This window comes from Xiphophorus couchianus, chromosome 2 (assembly GCF_001444195.1).
Source record: "Xiphophorus couchianus chromosome 2, X_couchianus-1.0, whole genome shotgun sequence".
In the NCBI taxonomy this organism is placed as follows: domain Eukaryota; kingdom Metazoa; phylum Chordata; class Actinopteri; order Cyprinodontiformes; family Poeciliidae; genus Xiphophorus; species Xiphophorus couchianus.
In genome coordinates this window covers 11,135,909-11,156,004 of record NC_040229.1, presented here as the reverse complement: position 1 = coordinate 11,156,004, position 20,096 = coordinate 11,135,909, and the positions used below count along the sequence as shown (strand labels likewise).

At 37.5% G+C, this 20,096-nt stretch overlaps 1 protein-coding gene across 1 annotated transcript; it reads right to left on the bottom strand.

Annotated features, from left to right (window-relative positions):
• Nucleotides 1-593: 593 nt before the first annotated feature.
• Nucleotides 594-19,850, bottom strand: ap4e1 (adaptor related protein complex 4 subunit epsilon 1). The gene is made up of 21 exons (XM_028041737.1): nt 19,513-19,850; nt 18,517-18,588; nt 18,295-18,418; nt 17,983-18,056; nt 17,155-17,276; nt 16,911-17,070; nt 16,657-16,823; nt 16,504-16,577; nt 16,299-16,421; nt 16,108-16,217; nt 15,878-16,017; nt 14,724-14,836; nt 14,528-14,646; nt 13,531-13,833; nt 12,232-12,343; nt 12,016-12,154; nt 11,678-11,933; nt 10,411-10,932; nt 10,138-10,328; nt 8,983-9,143; nt 594-2,024 (listed from the first exon to the last, which is right to left on the bottom strand). Exons 1-21 carry the CDS (start codon nt 19,651-19,653, stop codon nt 1,864-1,866), a joined length of 3,384 nt encoding a protein of 1,127 aa, XP_027897538.1. The 5' UTR covers nt 19,654-19,850; the 3' UTR covers nt 594-1,863.
• Nucleotides 19,851-20,096: the final 246 nt, after the last annotated feature.

Sequence of the window (20,096 nt, the reverse complement as noted above, 5' to 3'; positions counted from 1 at the left end):
CATTAGATGTTTTGTGTTGTAGACTTTTGTGATGTACTTTTATATTTAGTTAACTTAGAGGTTAATAATAGAGGTGTGTTTTAAATCATGATTTAAGGTGAATTTGGATGAACATTATGCACTATAAGAAGCAAAATGGCTCAAACTTTTGAACATGTCATGTTGCAAAGACAAACTTTAATGTATTTCACTGGGATTTTATATTACAGATAAACACAAAGTGGTTTGAATAAAGGGGAAGGAAAATGAAAAATGGTTTTCAAACGTTTTACAAATAAAAATATGAAAAGTGTGACCTTGATTTAACCAGAAAATACAGATGAAGTTACAGCTCTAAATCATTTTTGCAGCTTCGCACAGCTAGAGACCAGAGTTGCTGCACTGTTTTTCTTGCAAAACTTCAAAATAATTGAAAACTTTTTTTTTACCCACACTATAATATGTTGGTCTATCCCATATAAAATGTTAATAAATTGCACAATTTGTGCTTGTAAAAGTTAAACTATTAATAGTTTTGGAAAGTGTTGCATGAAAAACCATTTGTATTTACTTTGCATATAGTGTCCCTTAAATAAAACCAACAAAATACGATCTGTTTACAAGTGTTGCATTTATTCATAGCCCCAGAATGTAGTGACAGGCACTCCAACGAACGAGGACTCTTCTCTGTACCACAGGCACAAATTAAACATGCCATCTTGGCATTTGAAATTAAGGCATACGGTTGTGGATGTACAAACACTGTCAATACCGTTTAAATCAGCATCAGACATGAAAAATAGATCAAACTCCACCAGCAAACCCTCACAAAGTGGTCCAACAGCACAGATCTCCTGTGAAGTTAGTATAAAGCAAACAAATTAAATAAATATGTTTTTAATACTGAAAATATAGTAGTGAAAGACTTAAGTTAACAGAAATCAATGAGTGCGTAGATGATAATCTTACATGGAAGGCAATGAATTTTATAGAGACAGAAATTTAACATGGGCATGAGAGCTCTGCTGGCTAAGATGGAGAACATTTCCCATTGTTTTCCAAAAGAAGTGACTGACACTAATGTAAATTTTAACTTAGATAAATAAAACCCTGGTTTTCACTTTGATAAATTTCAGATTGACTTTATGAGAAAAAAACTTTTTTTTCATGACAGGAGTTTAAAATTTGTTTTTAGACATAATAATTTCAAAAATCCCTTTAGATTTCTGCTTTCCTGGGATTTTTTCCCCCCTTTTACATAATCCTGTAAAAGTAATGCTAGGCTTGCAACATATGGGGATACTCTAATGTTATAGATTTAGGAGACACAACTGGAGCAGCTATGGCTCAAACATTAATGAAGTCTCAGAAAATTTGCAAATAAGCTGAAATGAAGCTCTAAACACTCCAACTTATGTTCATTATAATGTGAGTTTCTTCATATATCTTCATACTTCTCTGTAGTTTATCTAAAAAATAAACTACACTTATTGCTCAGCCTTTATGGAGTTTTTTACTGTCAGGACTATTTTAGACACAAAAATGAAGCTAATTTTAAAAGCAGGGATTTGTTTTGGGTTTGTTTGCTTATTACTAATAAATGTAGTTAATAGTTTCACAGATTTACTCAAACTATTATCACAATACTATAATAGTTTTAAGACAATAGTGTAATTTAAAACACCCTGAGGCCCTGAGCTTGTTACCTGCCATGACTTTCCATAATTTTAAATAATTTGTGAACAAATTAAAATAAAACAACAACGGTCGGTAAATATGTGAAATCAAAGCAGCAGCTGGTGCTGGAGTGTCCTGCAGATCTGTGGATCTCTTTGTTCAGTGCTTGGGGGTTCTGAGTGGTTCCGGTGCTGCCAGCCGAGGCGGTCAGAGCTCCTGCAGAGCTCTCTGACAGCAGTAGAGGAGGCAGTCCGGCAGGTCGGGGACTGGAGAGCGCAGCCACACAGCCAGCATGCCAGCATGCATGCGGCAGTGCATGAGACACGGCTGATCCTGCTGCAGGCAGCAAGCCACGATCGCTTCCACGCCTGAGGGAACAAACAGAAAATTCACTCATCAGGTGTCAGTAAAAACACTGAGTAAAGTATGTGCTTCATTCTGTGTGATATATACTAACAATTATTTTTATCAAAGCATATTTTACACTGTTCAGTTGTTCAATCATACTTAAATGACTGACACTTGAAAAAGCAAGCAGTTTGTCTGCTAGAAAAAGAACAATAATGAGGTTAAACATCTGAAGCAAACTAATTACTTTCATGCATAGTGGTGACTGCAGTAGGCAGCTACCTAAAAGTCATTTTCTTGTGGACTTTTATGCTATAAATCCACACAGTCCACTAAAGTCGACATTAGTGCATCATACAATACACTGCCAACTACTGGTCATCCACTGCACGTGCAAGAAGATTTTTGTTAAATCCAATATGGCAGACAGATGAAAAAGCAACTCTGGAATATTCTGTCCTTCCTTTTACTCTGGCAGGTAAAAAATATATTCTGACATCAAGTAAACCCTAAAGACTAATCATACTGATGTTTTTTCCTAATAACAACCTTGTATTTGGAGAAAATTACAACTACAATTTTTTCCCCACACTTTTTATTTATGCCTTCTGAAAATCAAAAACACTTTGGGAACAAAATCCTGACATAAAAGATCATAATTCGGACTTCCGGTGACGATGCGGCGAGGAGAGAACGCATGCTGAGGAGCCAGAGCTGATATCGGCCAGTTTTACGTTGCTACTTTCCGTCAGAAGACTTAACCCGTGTGAGCGAGGTACAGGGTAAGCAATACAGATGAACAGAGGGAAAAATTCAAGGATAAAGAGCACACCGGGCCCTAAAATCGACCAAATGATCCGGTCGAACCCACGAGCTAACGAGGCTAATGCTAACACTAGCATGGAGACGCTCGCTGATGCAGGGACAGATTCAATGATTTTAAACGAGATTCGCGTCATGAACCGGGACCTCCAAGACAAAATACAGCAGGTCGGAGCAGACGTGATCACAATTAGAGACTGTCTGGACTCGTTGAAATCAGACTTGGCCGGCCTCAGCGGCAGGATGGGGGAAGCGGAAAACAGAGTGTCGCAACTTGAGGATGAGAATGCGGTGCTCACTGCGAGCACGGCTGAGCTCAAGTCCAAAGTTGCACAGCTGGAAGATCGGATCCAATATCAAGAAAACTACAGCAAGAGAAACAATCTAAGGATCAAGGGTGTCCCGGAGCTCTCGGAGAAGGGGGATAACGTACCGGAGTGTGTCATGGACATACTACGAGCCCTACTCCCACAGGATCAGGGAACGGATCAAATCGTCATTGAAAAGGCTCACAGGGTACCTGCTGCTCTAAAAGAAAACAGACGAAACACGCCAGCCGGACCCCGACACATCCTGGTGAGATTCCTTCGCTTCACAGACAAGGAGAAAATACGACTCAGAGCTCGAGAGGTTGGAACTTTTCACTGGAGGGGAAACAAGATAGAGTTTTTTCCAGACTTCACGAGGGAAGTACAAGAAAAAAGAAACAAATTCTTTGAGGTCAGACGTATGTGCAGAGCCAAGGGACTGAAATACACCGCGCAGTACCCAGCAGTGTTTTGGGTCTCCCTCGGTAAGGAACGCCTCCGCTTTGAAGACGCCACCGCAGCAAAGAAGATGATAGACAAATACCAACCCCCAGAGGAAGGTGAATGAACGAACAGGCTGCGATGATCAGTGGTAATACCTCCTTTCTGAGATCACTAATCATAACCTCCAACTTATTAAGACTAAGATGTTTATCATATTATACACGTTGAAACTGGACTTCGTTAATCTGGTCAGATTTATGTTATTTCGGTGAATTTTTGCTGATGGGGAAAATCGATTGCTATGTAAGCAATTTAAGTCGCATATTTGGTGTTTTGGATCGATAAATATGAGTGTGTGGCAATCTAAATTGCTAGGTGTTCATGTCCCTCATATTGGTTTAACATACAGTTTAAATAGCCCAGCTTATTTGGTAATTTTCCCCTTTTTTTTCTTCTTATCTAAGTCATTTGCACTAACAAAGTTCTGGCGGAAGTTCTTGATGCCTATTATTATTCTATGTTATTGGCCGAGGCAGCTCACTCTGAAGGCCGCCATGCTCGTCATAAGGAATAAGGCGTGGTTATTTTACAAAAGACGCTTTTGTTTGCGTCTAATTTTTGTTTTTGTTTTTGGGGTCCTCCATCTCAGCCAGCCTTTTTCTGTGTTTTCTTTTGTTATATGTATAAACACAACTGACACAGCACAAGACACAATGATGGTCTTGTTACTATTATTGATAAACAAACATAAAATATGGGGACCATAGTTAAAATATCCTCATGGAACGTTAATGGTTTGGGCTCTTACACCAAACGATGCAAAGTACTTAAATATCTAAAGCAGAAAAAAGTAGATGTGATGATGCTACAAGAAACACACTTGTTAGAGAAAGATGTTAACAGAATTAAAGATAGGTGGGTGGGACAAGCTTACCATAATACTTTCAAACAGAAAAAACGAGGAGTGTCCATTCTATTTTCTAAACATCTCTCAATTCAGGTGGAGAAAGAATATAAAGACAAAGAGGGTCGAGTAATAGTTCTTCTAGTCAATATTTCAGGACAAAACATTATTATAGCCAATATATATGCCCCTAATACAGAGGATCCAGATTTTTCCTTACAGCTAAAGACAATTTTTACGGATTTTGGGGACTTCCCTACTATCGTAGCAGGAGATTTCAATCAAGTCTTAGACCCTGTTTTGGATAAATCCGGGAAATCAATTCATAGAACCAGCAAAACCCAGGAAGCGATTAAAACTCTGTGCAAACATGCTGGTCTATCAGATGTATGGAGGCTCCTAAATCCTTCAGCGCGAGACTATACCTTCTTCTCAAGTAGGCACTCTGTTTATAGCCGGATAGACTATTTCCTGATCTCACACTCTCTCATTGAAAATGTTGGGAATTGTAATATTGGTTCAATAGCAATAACCGATCATGCCCCCATAGACCTAGTCCTACAATTGGGTTCTCATTATGAAAGGGCTAGGGGATGGAGGTTGAACACCAGTTTACTAAATGATGCTGACCTATGCAAAAAACTCAGAGAACTAATTACTGAATACTTTATAAACAACAACAATACTGCAGACCAAAACTCAATTTGGGATGGGTTCAAAGCATATATTAGGGGAATACTGATACAACACTCCTCCCGGATCAAAAAACAAGACTCCCAAAATATAAACCGATATGAAAATGAGATAAAGAAATTGGAGAGGGAATATTCGGAAAATCTTAACCCTTCAATCTTTGATAAATTAGTCAGAGCTAAATATGAGCTAAATACAATATTTTCTAAAAAAGTAGAGTACTCTCTTTTCAGGATCAAACAGAGATGGTATGAATCAGGCGATAAAGCGGATAAATTATTAGCCAGCCAATTAAAGGCCAAACAAGCAGCGCGTCAAATTAGTGCGATAAAGAATGGGGCTGGGAATGTAGTTACTAGTCAGAAAGAAATCAACAAAGTATTCAAAGATTTCTATAAGCACCTTTATTCTCAAGAAGGACAATTTGATTCAAATACAGCAGAAGAGTTTTTTGGAAGGTTAAGTCTTCAGAAATTGTCCAAAGAGAGTGCCACACAACTAGAAAGGCCTATTACTATGGAAGAACTCGTTAAATGCATTAAAACCTCACCCAATGGGAAAACCCCAGGCCTGGACGGTTTTCCTAACGAGTTTTATAAAACATTTACATCTGAACTGGGCACAGAAATATTAAAAACCTTTAATTCAGCTATCAATTCGCATCGACTCCCCACATCCATGAAGGAATCATTAATTACTGTCATTCCGAAGAAAGGAAAAGACCCTCTGGAATGTTCAAGCTACAGGCCAATAAGCTTATTGTGCTGTGATGCAAAATTATTCACAAAAATATTATCATTGCGGATTAATAAAGTCATAACATCAATTATACATCCGGACCAAACAGGCTTCGTCAAGGGCAGAACCTCCTCTGATAGTCTAAGACGTTTACTACATCTGATTTGGAAGGCCCAACATTTAAATTTTCCTGTAGCGGCCCTGTCACTTGACGCGGAAAAAGCGTTTGACAGGGTCAGCTGGAACTATCTTTACTATACACTTGGAAAATTTGGGTTTCAACACTCTTTTCTAGAAATAATAAAAATGATATACACAGACTCAAAAGCAACTGTAACGACAAATGGATCAAGATCAGATCAATTCTTAATTGAACGCGGGACTAAACAGGGAGATCCATTGTCGCCCCTACTCTTTATTATTGCACTCGAACCCTTAGCCCAAGCCATCAGACAAAACAAAATAATAAAAGGTATAACAATGGGTGAAATAGACAACAAAATGTTAATATTTGCAGATGATGTGCTGCTTCTGCTGTCGAATCCTGAGGAATCATTACCTCCTTTACTGGATTTAATTAACAATTTTTCTGATTTGTCTGGATACAAGATTAACTGGTCTAAATGCGAAGTAATGCCCTTGTCAAAACTTTGTTACAAAAGCCATATACAAAAATGGAAATTTCAGTGGGTACCAAAAAACCTTAAATACTTAGGAATACTGCTGAACCCGGGCCTGGAAGACATTATTCTGGACAACTTTGAACCTGTGATAAATAAGATAAGTTTACTTTTAAAGGGATGGGACAAGCTACAAATATCACTATGGGGTAGAGTCCAAGCCATTAAAATGATTATTACACCAAAATTAAATTACCTATTCAGTTTATTACCTCTCAAAATTCCACACTCTATATTTAAGACCCTGGACAAAATGATAAACAACTTTATCTGGGAGGGGAAAAAGCCTAAAATGTCTGTCCTAAAACTCCAAACTAAAGTAGAATACGGAGGATTACGACTTCCCAATATGCAACTTTATCAGGAAGCTTTTACAAGCGCACAAATAACATCCATTATGTTACACAACCACAATAGTCCGATCTGGGTGAGCTTGGAAGGTGAAATAAATGCTCCATTTAAAGTTTTTGATTATCTATCCCAACATTCAAATGATGGAGTTAAATCCAATCCAATTATCACTCACACTAAAAAGGTTTGGCAGCAGTTACATAAAAAAGCAAACAGCTGTCCTTTCGCTCAGGGAACAGCCTCAGTGTGGAATAACCCAAAAATAAAAATAGGGGGGAAAATGATCTTTTGGAGGAGCTGGCTTATAAAAGGGATTGACCGTATAAACTGCTTCTCAAAAATGGTACCTTACTGTCATTTCAACAATTTCAAGAACTATACAATCTAAACCACAAGGATTTCTGGAAGTTCCTACAAATTAGAGACTGCCTTACAAAATTAAAGAATCCTGAGGGAAGCATACCCATGGAATCACCAATATACACCATATTTAACAAAGTAAAAGACTCCCCAAGACGGGTAAGTCATATTTATAACTATCTGATTGAGAACACTTGCAATATTAATACAGGACTTAAGAAGGTGTGGGAATCAGAGTTAAACATACAGTTCACAGAGGAACAGTGGGCTGCAATAGTCAAACAAATGTTAAAGCCCATGAGAGATGCACGCTCCAAACTGATACAGTTCAAAATTACGAATCGATTATATTGGACACCAGTTAAATTATTCAGAGCTAAAATAAGTTACTCTGATACTTGCTGGCGATGCAAACAAAGCTCAGGAGACATGCTTCATATGTTCCTCATGTGTCCGAAACTAATTTCCTATTGGCAGGAGGTCATGGGGAAAATTAACAGCACCCTCAACTCCAACCTATTGTTGACACCTACACTGGCACTTCTTAACTTCTTTGATTATAAAGTCAAAATAGGAACAAAAAAAATACAGTGGTTAAAAATAGCCCTCACAACGGCTAAACGAGTTATATTAAGACACTGGAAAGGTCAAAGTATCCCTACTTATACAGAATGGTATGCAGCTCTTTTAGAAACTGCTTCTTATGAACGACTCATCTACAAGATAAACGGTCAGATTGAGGCGTATCAGAGTATGTGGGAACCGTTCTTAAAACCATAGAGGAAAGGCTCAAACACTATTGGTCCAGAATAAAAGATAGTGTGTTTGTACTTTTTTTTTTTTTTTTTTCCTTTAGTTCCTTCTGCTGGCTGGGGTGGGGGGAGTACGGGAGGATCGGGAGGGGTTCAGGGGGGAAAATGTTAAAAACTCAAATCCTTCTCTGTATAACTACTTAAGGTTGTATACTTCACAGTAGTGATATTGTTAACATTGGTTTCACTGTATGTTTTATTGTTGAAGGATTTAATAAAGATTGAGAATCGAAAAAAAAAAAAAAGATCATAATTCATGCATGAAAGGATTAATTACTTTAAGGGTCAAAAATATTAAAATTTACCAAATATTTTACAGATCAGTTACAATCTGATAACAATCTGAAAAAATACTTACAAATCATAAATATATGATTATGATATAAAACGTGTTCAAAATCTGATATTTATAAAATAAGATGTTTCCAAATAGAAAACTTACATAATTTAAATACGTTTTTAATGAATTTAAGGCCACTCTAGATCAGTTTGTAAATAAGGCATTTCTTTCTAAATACATTGACTAATAGCAAGTTGTATTATTTTTATTTTTATGGATGCATTTGCACTTTGTGATTATTCTTTCTTTATTATCCTTATTAATTGCATTTTAATATCTGTAAGTTTTATGATTTGTAACTGTTGCTGTGCTGCTGCCAGTCTTAGCCAGGTGTCTCTTGAAAAGGATATTTCTAATATTAATGAAATATACCTGGTTAAATAAAGACAAAAACAAAATGAAGACAAAAATATATCTATTTTTAAAATACTCTGCCTGGAAATAGCTTTTAAATTAACGTATTTTGCTCTAACAAGTGAAAGAAGCTGCTCATTACTTGTGTGAGATGCCTTTTTTCTGAGTTTACCTATAACTTCCACCACATGAAGCTGGAGTTTCCTCTTCAGTACATCCAGAGTGGCAGCGAGGGGATCCTGACCATCGTGGATCAGCGTCAGGTTCTGCTTGGTGTCATGAGAGAAGGCCAGCCACATGGCTCCGTACTCCTCTGTGGAAAGCCTCAAAGCTCTGCAGGAAATAATCGACTCATTTTAAGGCTGCAACTAACAATTATTTAAGTCATTGATTACTCAATTGATTGTTCGGATTTTAAAAAGTTGGCACACTGCAGATTTTTCATTTAACCACTTAAGTTTATTTTATACCATATTTGTAATTAGGGATGCACAAATACAAAAATTTATCCTGATATTGACATCTGATATTAATATTGCAGTTATGGGCTGACAGCCAATATTTACTAATATTATATATATTTCACTACAGTTTTGACACCTTTGGAAAAGAGCCAACCAGAAACACATAAAAATAAATGTCGGCTCAGTTATATTTAATGGACCGATACCAATATGTTAAAAAATGACTAATATCGGCCGATTCCGATGTTGCATATCATGCATCCCTATTAGAAATACATTAAAGATACAAACAGATAATTCAATTCATTTTTAAATAATAAGAAAAACGATTTATTAACTAAAATCAAATGACATAATTCTATTAGTGAATGCTTAATCTCTTATAGCAAAGGATGCATCTTCAGCTAAAAATATAGTTTTACAATCAACATGTGAAAAGCTGTTGATTATTTGCATCAACCAAATAATAATTGGATAGTAAAAGGTTCTTAGAAAGACATCTTTATTTACAAAATTTGAACCAGTTAAAGTTAAAACTAGCACTTAAAGGAGTACTGGATAGAACATATTTACTGAAATTTTTTTAATATATATATATTAATTTTTAAAAAACAACTTATTACAGTGAGAGCAGTAATTGAGACAATGAAGTCTGGCCTTAATTACTGCTCTGACTGTGCTGATCTTTCAGCAAATGGCAGTTTTTTTAGTCTGTATACTCCAGTTAATGATCAATCAATTACCAAATTATTTGACGATTATTTCAATAATAAATTCATCATGATTAATCCGATTAATGTTTCAGCCCTGATTAATTTAAACACCCTCCTGACGAATGCAAGAAAATCCCAAAACTATCTCACCTGATGAAGGTTGTTAGAGAAAGTCTGTAGGAGAACTGCGTCGTCAGGGGCGACCCAGCAGGCGGTTGCCATGACACCGTCGCAAATAGATCAAAGTCGACAGAGGGTCTCTTTACAGTTAGGAAATACTGACAAACTGCTACACTGTGGCTTTGTAACTCCTCTGATGGACAATCAGACACACAGGATACCTTCAAAACAAGAACATGAGATTATATTTCAAAAAGACGCACAGAAAGAAGATATTTTGAGGTTTTCTGTTGCATGACGCACCTCTAGTTCTTCAGAGTCGACCTGAAGTCGTATCTGCTGAAGGAAAGAGTCTGAGCAGTTGGAAATAAAGACAACAAGAACGACTGAGTCTTCTTTCTGGACGTGGCAGGCCGAGACATCCAGGTTTTGTTTGGAGAACAGAGGAGTGAGTTTAGAGTGAGAAAGAGCAGAAAGCTCAGCTGGAAGATGCCAGGTGAGACTCGGGTCTTTGGATCCGTCTGGGTCGTCGTGTGGAGAAGCTTGAGCTGTCACACCTTCATCTCTGATGGGAGGAGTTTCGATTTCCTTCACGTCTGTGTCAGTCGACTCTTCTTCTGCATCACAGGAGCCGTTCGGAGCAGTGAGGCCGGGTGTCTGTTCAGGCGGCGAGACGTCCAGGTCTGGTGAGTCCAGCAGGTTTATATACAGCAAGTTATCAGAACCGTCAGAGGGCGAGACAAGCGGGTTGGTTATTTGCTCAGAACTCCCTGAAGCTTTGGTTTTTCTTCTGAAACGCTGGAAAGTTGGGTCAGACTTTCCCATCTGGTAGAAAAACAACAAATAATTTCTATCACACGTTATATTAATGCACTACATTAGGGCTGCATTCAGTGATTATTTATGTAATTGAATAATATATAGATTATTCTGCAGCTAAAAATATACTTCTAACATAAATATGTAAAAAAATCTTGGTCTTTTCTGCTCAATTTAACATCAATACAGGGTGCAGCTAATTTTTTAATTTTTTCTTTTTTGATGAATCGATTAATAATAAGCAGCAAAAGCTGCTTAATAGGAGATTTATTTTCTTACAGAATTTGAACCAGGTGAAGCTAAATCTAAGGCACTTAATTTACAGACAGTTTTTTTCATTATATTAAAATATATATTTTTGTATAGTTTTGGCTTAATTACTGGTCTGAATATATTCTTCTTTCAGCAAAATGACCTTTTTTGAGTCTGTATACTCCTTTTAGCGATTAATCGATAACTAAATTAGTTGACAATTACTTTAATAACCGATTAGTCATGATTAATTGGTCTAATCCTATAAATTGTTTCAGTCATACGAGTCTGGATTTATATTTTATAAAAGAAAACCTCAATAAATTTGCACAAAGAAAGCAACACATTTTATTGCAGGTTTTGAAACTCCGAGCATGAGGCAACCATCAAAAGAACAAAACACAAAGAAAGCTGTCCTGTCTTCTGAATCAATTTACATGTAAGGGTGTGTGGGGGTCTGTGTGGGCGTGTGGGTGTGTGTGTGTGTTCATCAGCTCACCAGACACACGGAGCTCTGGGAGGCCAGACCGACAAACAGCGAGGACGCCAGCTGCTGCTTTTCCTGGTCACACTCAGGCGTTGGTGTCGGAGTCGGTGTTTGACTGTTGGAGGCGTTGTTGTCGCCCAGTTGGTCAGCGGACCGGACCGGGCTGGCGGCCTCGATCCGAGGAGCTTCGTCTGTCGGCTCTTTCTGAACTAGATAGCCGTCTCTGCCCCACAGCCTCTTTACGCCATCCAGCTTCAAAACCGTAGAGCTGACACAACAAATCAGACTCAGGATTTAAACTTCAAAGAGATAAAACACTTAATTCTGCCTGTGGCTGCGTGTCTGAGTACCTGCCCTTGTGTGAGAAATCAGTGCTGTCGCCGGAGAGGCCAGAGCTGATGGACAACAAGGTGGGAGACTGTCTGTCAGTGATGCTGCATGAGGACATGCTGATGGGCAGCGACAGGCCGTAGGGCTCCAGGTTCAGCGCTGAGACAAAGAGCAACATCAGGACAAGCCCAAACAAAGCAGTGGAAACTCTGCCAAAACATTTGCATGAGTTTCACCTTTTGATCGAGACAGTTCTTCCTGCCTTTGATGAGGAGGCTTGTAAGGAGCCGCGCCCGCAGCCAACGCCTCCGACACAAATCCGTCCAGAAACGAAAGCGAGGAATCCACCTGGAAAACAGCAAGATTAGAGCTGTAAACAAGCCCATTAAAAAATAATTAAGAAACTGGGTAACTGCCAGGGTCATATCTGAAATTATGGCTTCATTTTACCTGATAGAGGTGTGTAAAACCCTTAAAAAAATCTTCATAAAAGTAACAGTTAAACCTAAAATTATTTAGACCCCTGGGATTTCCGCTGTTATTGTACATCTGTTTTTCTGCACTGATATGCACTGAAAAAACACAAAATCTAACTAAGTACTTTTATCTAGTTTCTTGTACCAATATTTCAATACACTTGAAATAAGACAAAACTAATTTACAAGTAAGTTTTCAGAAATATGTAGGTGATTGTTTTAAGTAAATAATTCCTTAATATTGATTGCAAAAGTACTAGTGCCACAGGTAAATTATTTAACTTACAACAAGACACTTTTCCTCATGTTGTAAGTGAAATAATCTGCCAGTGCAACAAGAACGTTTTTATCAATATTAAGGAATTACAGACTTAAAACAATCTCTTATATCTTGCTAAAAAGTTACTTGTAAGTTACTAGAAAAGAAAATACTGAATTTATTATTTCTAATAACTGCACTGTATTTTTTATTTTGTTAGTTTTCTACTGTATATTATTGTCACTATTACTACTATTATTGTTGTAATTATTGTGATCCTTTATACTTGATGGTGCTGTTACACCTAAATTTTCCATTTGCCAGACAATAAAAATGTCTTCTATTCTGTTCTACTCATATTCAGATTTCACATTTTAATATTTGTTTATATAAGCACATAATATTTAAAACAACAAGATGACCTGATTCCAAATTTAAAACATCATTTATTAAATGTTTCTGATTTTTTTTTTTTTTAAAAAAAAGCATTAACATTCCAGTACCCTCCTGTTGTAAACCTCAACTTTCTCACTTCTCTAGGCTGTAGACATGCTGCAACAGCTGCTCAGATTATTGCTGACAGCACTTCTTGTTGGTTTGGTAACTATTCCTATTACTGGAATAAACTCTGTGCCATGGAGGACATGTACATGCAGGTCAACAAACCATAAGCCTGTCAAACAGCACGAGGCATTAAATCAGCATTTATTCTCTTTTTTTTCTATGCTTACTTATTGAAAATAAAGTTAATGATATTTAAGACATAACTTGACTGTTCTGCTGCCATGCTTGTGTATTACCTCCACAGGCTCCATGCTGGCACTTCGCGGTAACACCTTGGCTTGCAGTTCAGAGTCCTGGCTGAGGATCTGCAGCTCCTGAGCTCTTTGTCTCAGCATGGTGTCCAGGGAGCTGCTGTAGGTTTCCGAGACATTATGAACCAACGCCAGAGCCGCTCCACCGGGGCAGAGCTTGGTCATGGCCATGAGGACCCAGCACTTTGTTTCACTGCTGCTGCTCTTCATGTCCAACAGTTTGGCCAGCAGCCTCACAATGACGTCTGGCTCAAGATCCTCCCTCAAGTGAGAGTATTCACCGAGAACCTAAACACAGCAACAACAAAACAAACTGTAGCAGAGGAGCCAGGGTTCCTGCACGTTTTTAATGTCAACATTTTAAATTTGGACATTTTCTAGACTTCTTAGACCATTATCTCACTTTAAAATGTTGACTAATGTTTCATTTATAATGTTTCAAAAGCAACTCTAAACAGGTGGGTTTTTAGTCTAGATTTAAAGGAACTACTATTTTGAACATCCAAACTGCACCACCAACCCTTCAAGGAAACGACACAAAAAGCGCAGAAGAAGTCATGAGAGTCACTTCCTTCTTTGCAAAAATATAAACAAAAATGGAGCAGCATCAGATTTTAGCAGTTGTAGGATTTCTCTTTTGTTTTTGGTAAAAGACCACGAGCATTAGATTCACTTGTTTGTTTGGGTCGTATTTACTTCGCTGTAGTTCACTTCCTGCTTTTGGAGCGGTCTCCACATCTGCATTCGAACCGAATGAGATTTCACTTCAACCGAACCGAGACTCGGGTTTCTAGGCGGACGAGAGTTCACTTTTTTGGTTCACATCTGAATTCGATTACACATTCACACTTCCCCAAACGAACCGGACTTTGTAGACAAACGTACTGAAGCTCAACTAAAACGGACTAAACTCTCACCCTCAGTCTGCAAACCTTGAGGTAAAGTAATGAGCAGCTGAGGTTTATGTGTGAGCAACTCTCACCCAGCAAATGACTTGAAGAAAATGCTGTGGCAGTTTGCTGGAGTCTCCTTGTAGCAAAGAAATGTATGAATTCACAGCAAACAGCCTCAACTTCTTGTCCTCCTCCACACTGTCAAATCCTGGAAATATTGGGGGGGGGAAATAAGAATCAAATACGTTTAACCAGCAGAACGAGTGGGATTTGTGGTTAACTCACCCTCTGAGAGAAGTTTAAGAAAACTGTTTGGGATATCTGGTTGTAACAAGTCTCCACCGAGTGAAAACACTGTGTTCATGGTATCGATAAACCATTCATTATCTGGTGCATATGTGCGAAAGTATATAGGAAAAAAAATTCCAAACAAGACAAATCAAAGCAAACAAATTGAAAGTTCAGCATAAATCTTTTGAAAAGTGTTTTTACTGCTTCTCAAAGATGATCTCTTTAATTCTCAAAGACTTAAAATTTATTTTTCACACTCGTTTACCTAAAGTAACCATAGTTGTTTAGAGTACTGTAATTACTAGACAAAAAACATAATCACAAAACAACGAAGAAAGCTAGACAAAATTAAAATTGGCAAAAAACTATAAAAAGGCCCAAATAATGTCAACAACTTTTAGATTTTTTAAAGATATTTAGACTTTTATGCAACTCCACTGAAATGCATTGAAAATCTCCAGAATTCTACAAAATTCTGCAAGAACTTTGTGCTCTTTGACAGCTTACTACATCTGCATACTTCAACTTAGAAACTCCTTTCAACTTCTAAATAAATCACAAGCTGTTAAGTTCTCTTCAAATGAGTCAGTTTTTTTGATATCCCTTACAGTTTTTCTAAAATCACAATTTAAGTTTTATGCAGATTTTTGGCCGTTATCTTTATAATCCAATGACGGAATTCTTCAACTGCCAGAGTGTGCGCTCTAGTAAACGACGCTTTTTCAAGTTTGACTACTTTTTTCACAAACAAAATGCTGCTGTTCGTACATATTTCACTCTAGAAAAACAATTTAAGCATCAAAACGTAGCTATGGATGTCTGCTTTACGGAAACATAATCGCCATTGCTGTAGGTCCTACAGGTTTTTTTTCAAACACTTCTGGAGTGCAGGAATGTCTGCCCTTCCTCCATTGGACTCCATGTAAAATATTTTCAGGTTTGTCTCTCTCCTCAGCATCTTCTGGTGCATTCAATCAGCAGATTAGCTGGAATATCAATTTTTCAAACTATTATCATTATAGTTTCTGTTTTCAGCTCAATATGACCATATTCCTACAAGTATGGTGCTTAACTACAAGCACCAAGTGGTGAAAACCTAGTAAAAATATGCCGATTTGAGACAAACACTGTAACATTTGTAAGGATATTTTTCCGCCACTTCTGCCACCTTCCCCACCAGGTCAATGGTTGTGTGATCATCCTCACTGGTTCGCAGAAAGTCCAGCATCTTCTCAACGATCACCGTGACATTCTGGTCATTAGTTATTCTAAAGAGCAACTCCAGCGTCTGAAAGAAAGCAGAATAAAAACCCAGTGATGATGGAAACCTTTGACACTTTGACACCAGAATCAACGACTGGAGCCACATCCGACTCACCTCCCGCTTGATGATGAGGTCAGGATGGTCAAGACACTCGATGATGGTCATCTGATGCTGTAAAGCTAACTTTGGGTCCTGCTGGACCACGTAGGTGAGAGCCTTCAGACCTACAGAAACAGATCATAGTGTAACTCTCACTTTTTATTATGGGGGAATAATCTCTGAGGAATCATGCTTTCTTATCTCACCCAGATACTTTAGATTAATCTTTGGAGACAGAACAAAGTTGCCAATGCACTTTGCAGCTTTCTCTAAAAGGTCCGATTTGGGATGAATGGTGTAAGTACATTTTACACACTCGTATAAAATAGCTGTAAAGAAGGAGAGATGCTAGTAAGTGGCTAATAAAAATGTACCTTCTAGTAAAACATTTGTTAAAGAGGCCAAACACACCATATGTGATGTTGTGGTTCATCTCTGCCCGTCGCAAAGACTCGTCAAGGATTTCATACATGATCTCGCTTGTGCTGTGCAGAGAGAGAAGAAATTATAAAAACTTTGTGGTGGACAAATGTTTAAACACAACAGGAAGTGAGAAATTATCACCTCTGGTCATTTTTCCCCAGTAAGGAGAGTATTCTGAGAAGGTGGATTTGAAGCCAGGGCGCAGGAACACTGTGATAGTTAAAGTCCATGGGCAGCTTCCCTCCCACCACCTGCTTCAGTATGGTGACAAAACTCGATGCGAGATCTTTGTAACCTTCTGGATTCACCTGAAGTAAACATAAAACCATACAGCAGCAAATTCCACCACAGAGATAAAAAATGTAACATGAAACGCTTAAATTATTGTTATTTACCTGAATGAGCTGCAGGTAAATGTGCAGAGAAGCAGACATCACGCCGGGGTCTTTGTCGCACAGCGCCTTGCGAAACTTGTTGTGAATGTGCTGAACTTGATTCGGCGCTATCAGGTAGAATTTATACAGGGCCAGGACGGCTTTACGGCGAATTATTTCTCTGCAGGTTTGTAACAACAAACACTTGTCTGTCAATCCGTTTAAGTTTATTTGTCATCTGAAAAAAGCATGAAGTGCTTCTTACTTTGGGTGATTGAGCTTTTCCTCCACCAGGGGGAGGATGGCAGGGATCATGTCTTTGGGGAACATCTGGCCCACCACTGTGAGCGCCATGCACACTTCAATCAGATTCGTACTCTGAAGATCCTGCAAACACATCAACAATACCATTATGAACCTTTAAATGTCTCCGTATTTTCTGTTTTATTTTAACTCGTGCAAAAGTATTACTATTTTCACATCTGTGCTGCATCTTTTTTTATTATTATTGAGGTTTGATAATAATGTGGTGCAGAGCTAAGATCAGCAATCAGAGCTTACCTCAAATATTCCCTGCACCACATGATATTTCAGCCCGATTATGTTTTTAAAAAAGGGCCTAATAATTTAGCACAAACAATTTTAACACATCTAATCATAATCTACAAATTTACAGCTTTCTTTGAAAAGCTGATAAATCCTAATCCGTTCGTGCAAACTTTGCTTTAACTTAATTTACCCTGACAATTATATATATTAAGAAATAAAATCAGGTAATCCCTAGAAAGAATCATTACTCAGAATCCATCAGAAAATCAATGAATTATCAAAGTGTACATCCTGAACTTTTAAGAGTTTTTCTTTAACAAAAACAAACCAAAATTTATTAAACAGTGAGCTGTTTGGTGTATAACATAAGAAAAGTGAGAAATTTACTGATCCTAATCAATCAAGAAGAGGTTTACTCAATATCTGATTAATAAAGCACAAAGTTATTTGTTTTTGCTATCTTTTATGAAGTGTTAAAATATTTATAAACGTGTGTGACCAAAGAAACATGACAGTCAAGCTACAAAATACCGTAACGACTGACCTTCAGCACCGTGTTAACCAGGAGAAGAAGCAACTCATGACTTTCATTCAAAAACAGCGAGACAGCAAGGTAACCTGAGAATCACAAACACTTTAGTGTTTTATTATTATTATTAGAATTTAAAAAATCTAAATCTGAACATTTTGAGCATTTGCTCCTTTGCATGCATTTTCTACATACATTCCCCCATACTCTACTGAAACATGCTATGTTTTTTTAAATACTGTTTGCTTCAGGAGATATTTCCCTTATAAAACTATAGTAAAGTGTTTCTATTCTTAACTTTGTATCATTTTATGCCTGAAAACACACCGACTCTCTTCTCCAAAACATTCCCTTGCTGGGCCAGTTTAATGGCGTGGATATAGCTGAAGGAGACGCCGTAACCCAGCATCTCACAGTAGATCGCTCTCACCATGAGCTCCTTCATCTGCCTCTAAATCAGATTACAACAGAAAAAATAAATAAACAAATGAACAAGGATAATTTTGTTGTATTGGAGCAGATGAAACGGCGAAACAATGAGAAGAATACCATAGTTGTGTTAGGGGAAGACACTTGTTCTTTAATTAGCAGGAGCTCTCGTTGAATGAGTTTCTCTTCCTCCTGCACAAAGAAAGGTAGAAAATTATACACAATAACTAGGAAAAATCTGATATGCAATAACTTTTGCTATATCAGTGCTCACTTTTCTCTGTAAATCTCAGCTAATATCAGCCCGTCACAATAAGCAATAAATCAATTAATCGCATGAGAAATTAAAACGAGCTCAATAATTTCCATTTGAATGATTTATCATTTATCTCTGTTCTCTCTTTCTACCAAAAATTGGATGGTAACGTTTTCAATCTGGTGCCTTGATTTCAAATAGCTCCTTTCTTTAAAGGACAGTTTTCTTTACAGAGGCTTCATAATTAATTTGTTGTTCTGTTTATTTATTTTGGATATTTAAAATGTCTTCCATTTCCAATTTAAAGTTTATTGATATATCACTATGTGTTCCTGCATTATTATGCCATTACCATCGTATTAATTGAAAATGGTTTCAAAACAATATAATATTTTCTCACAATAACTTCTGGGACAATTTATCGTCCAGCAAATCTTTTTATGGTGACACCCATCTGTTTACCTAACATTTAATGCAGTCTATAAAGTGAAACAACCTTGTTGCAACACTATTATAAGGGTGTTTTTAAGTTAAAGTACTTTGTTCTTACAGTCAAACTAAATAAAATAACCTTAACTTTTATGTCAACCTTGCTAACCATACACCAAATATCAACAGCCTGAGCCCAACACAAGCACTTGAACGCACCATTGAGGACAAGTCTTTCGAAAGTCTCAATACACGCCACTACAACTACTAAACTTCAGACCATCTGTTTATATCGCCCTATAATTAACAATGTGCGACACATTTACTGGGGACAAACACATTTTTAATGGAAGAACATAGCAGTTTAGCAAGCTAATGCGACAGCAGCATATCAGGCCGCAACTTTTGTGAGCTTTATGGGATCGACTTACATGTTTTGATGTTAGTTCAGTGATTCCTCTGATGAGGTTTCCTAGTTTAGAGTTGGAGGAGAGTTTTGCTGAGCCAGGCTGAGAGTCTAAAGAGAGCAGGCTTGGTAGAGCAGTCAGCGTTTTCTCCACAACATCGCTCATTTTGACAACAAACAGCTCACTGTCCGTGTGACTTCTGTACTAAAACACACAATTATTGGATCACCTGTTAATAAATATTAATACATTATAGATAAATTGCCTGTTGGGCATTTAAAACAGCCACTTTAAGTAAAATAACATCACAGATCCTCCATTATTTTTAAGGAAGACCGACAAAAGCGTATTGGTGACGTCACTTCCGCTTTTCAGAAGATTTGGTGATGGGAATTCCGACACTTTTCCGGGAGCCAAGCCATTTGTGCAAAATTTTGTTCATGTCAATGTTGTGACTTTCAGTTTAATCGTCAGTTCTTGTCATAAACAAACAATAGCATAAAAATTCTAAAATAAATAAATAAAACTGGTCTAATGTGAGGTTCTTTTGTGTTTTGTGTTGTTTTAAACTCGGCAAAAGAATCTGTCTTGTCTTTTTCCAACTTTTG

Coding starts and splice junctions, on each gene's coding strand:
- ap4e1 (XM_028041737.1), bottom strand. CDS start 19,653: ATGAGCGATGTTGTGGAGAAAACGCTGACTGCTCTACCAAGCCTGCTC. Junction 12,155..12,231: donor AGAACTGTCTCGATCAAAAG/GTGAAACTCATG, acceptor TCTTTGTCTCAG/CGCTGAACCTGGAGCCCTAC. Junction 11,934..12,015: donor GATTTCTCACACAAGGGCAG/GTACTCAGACAC, acceptor TTGTTGTGTCAG/CTCTACGGTTTTGAAGCTGG.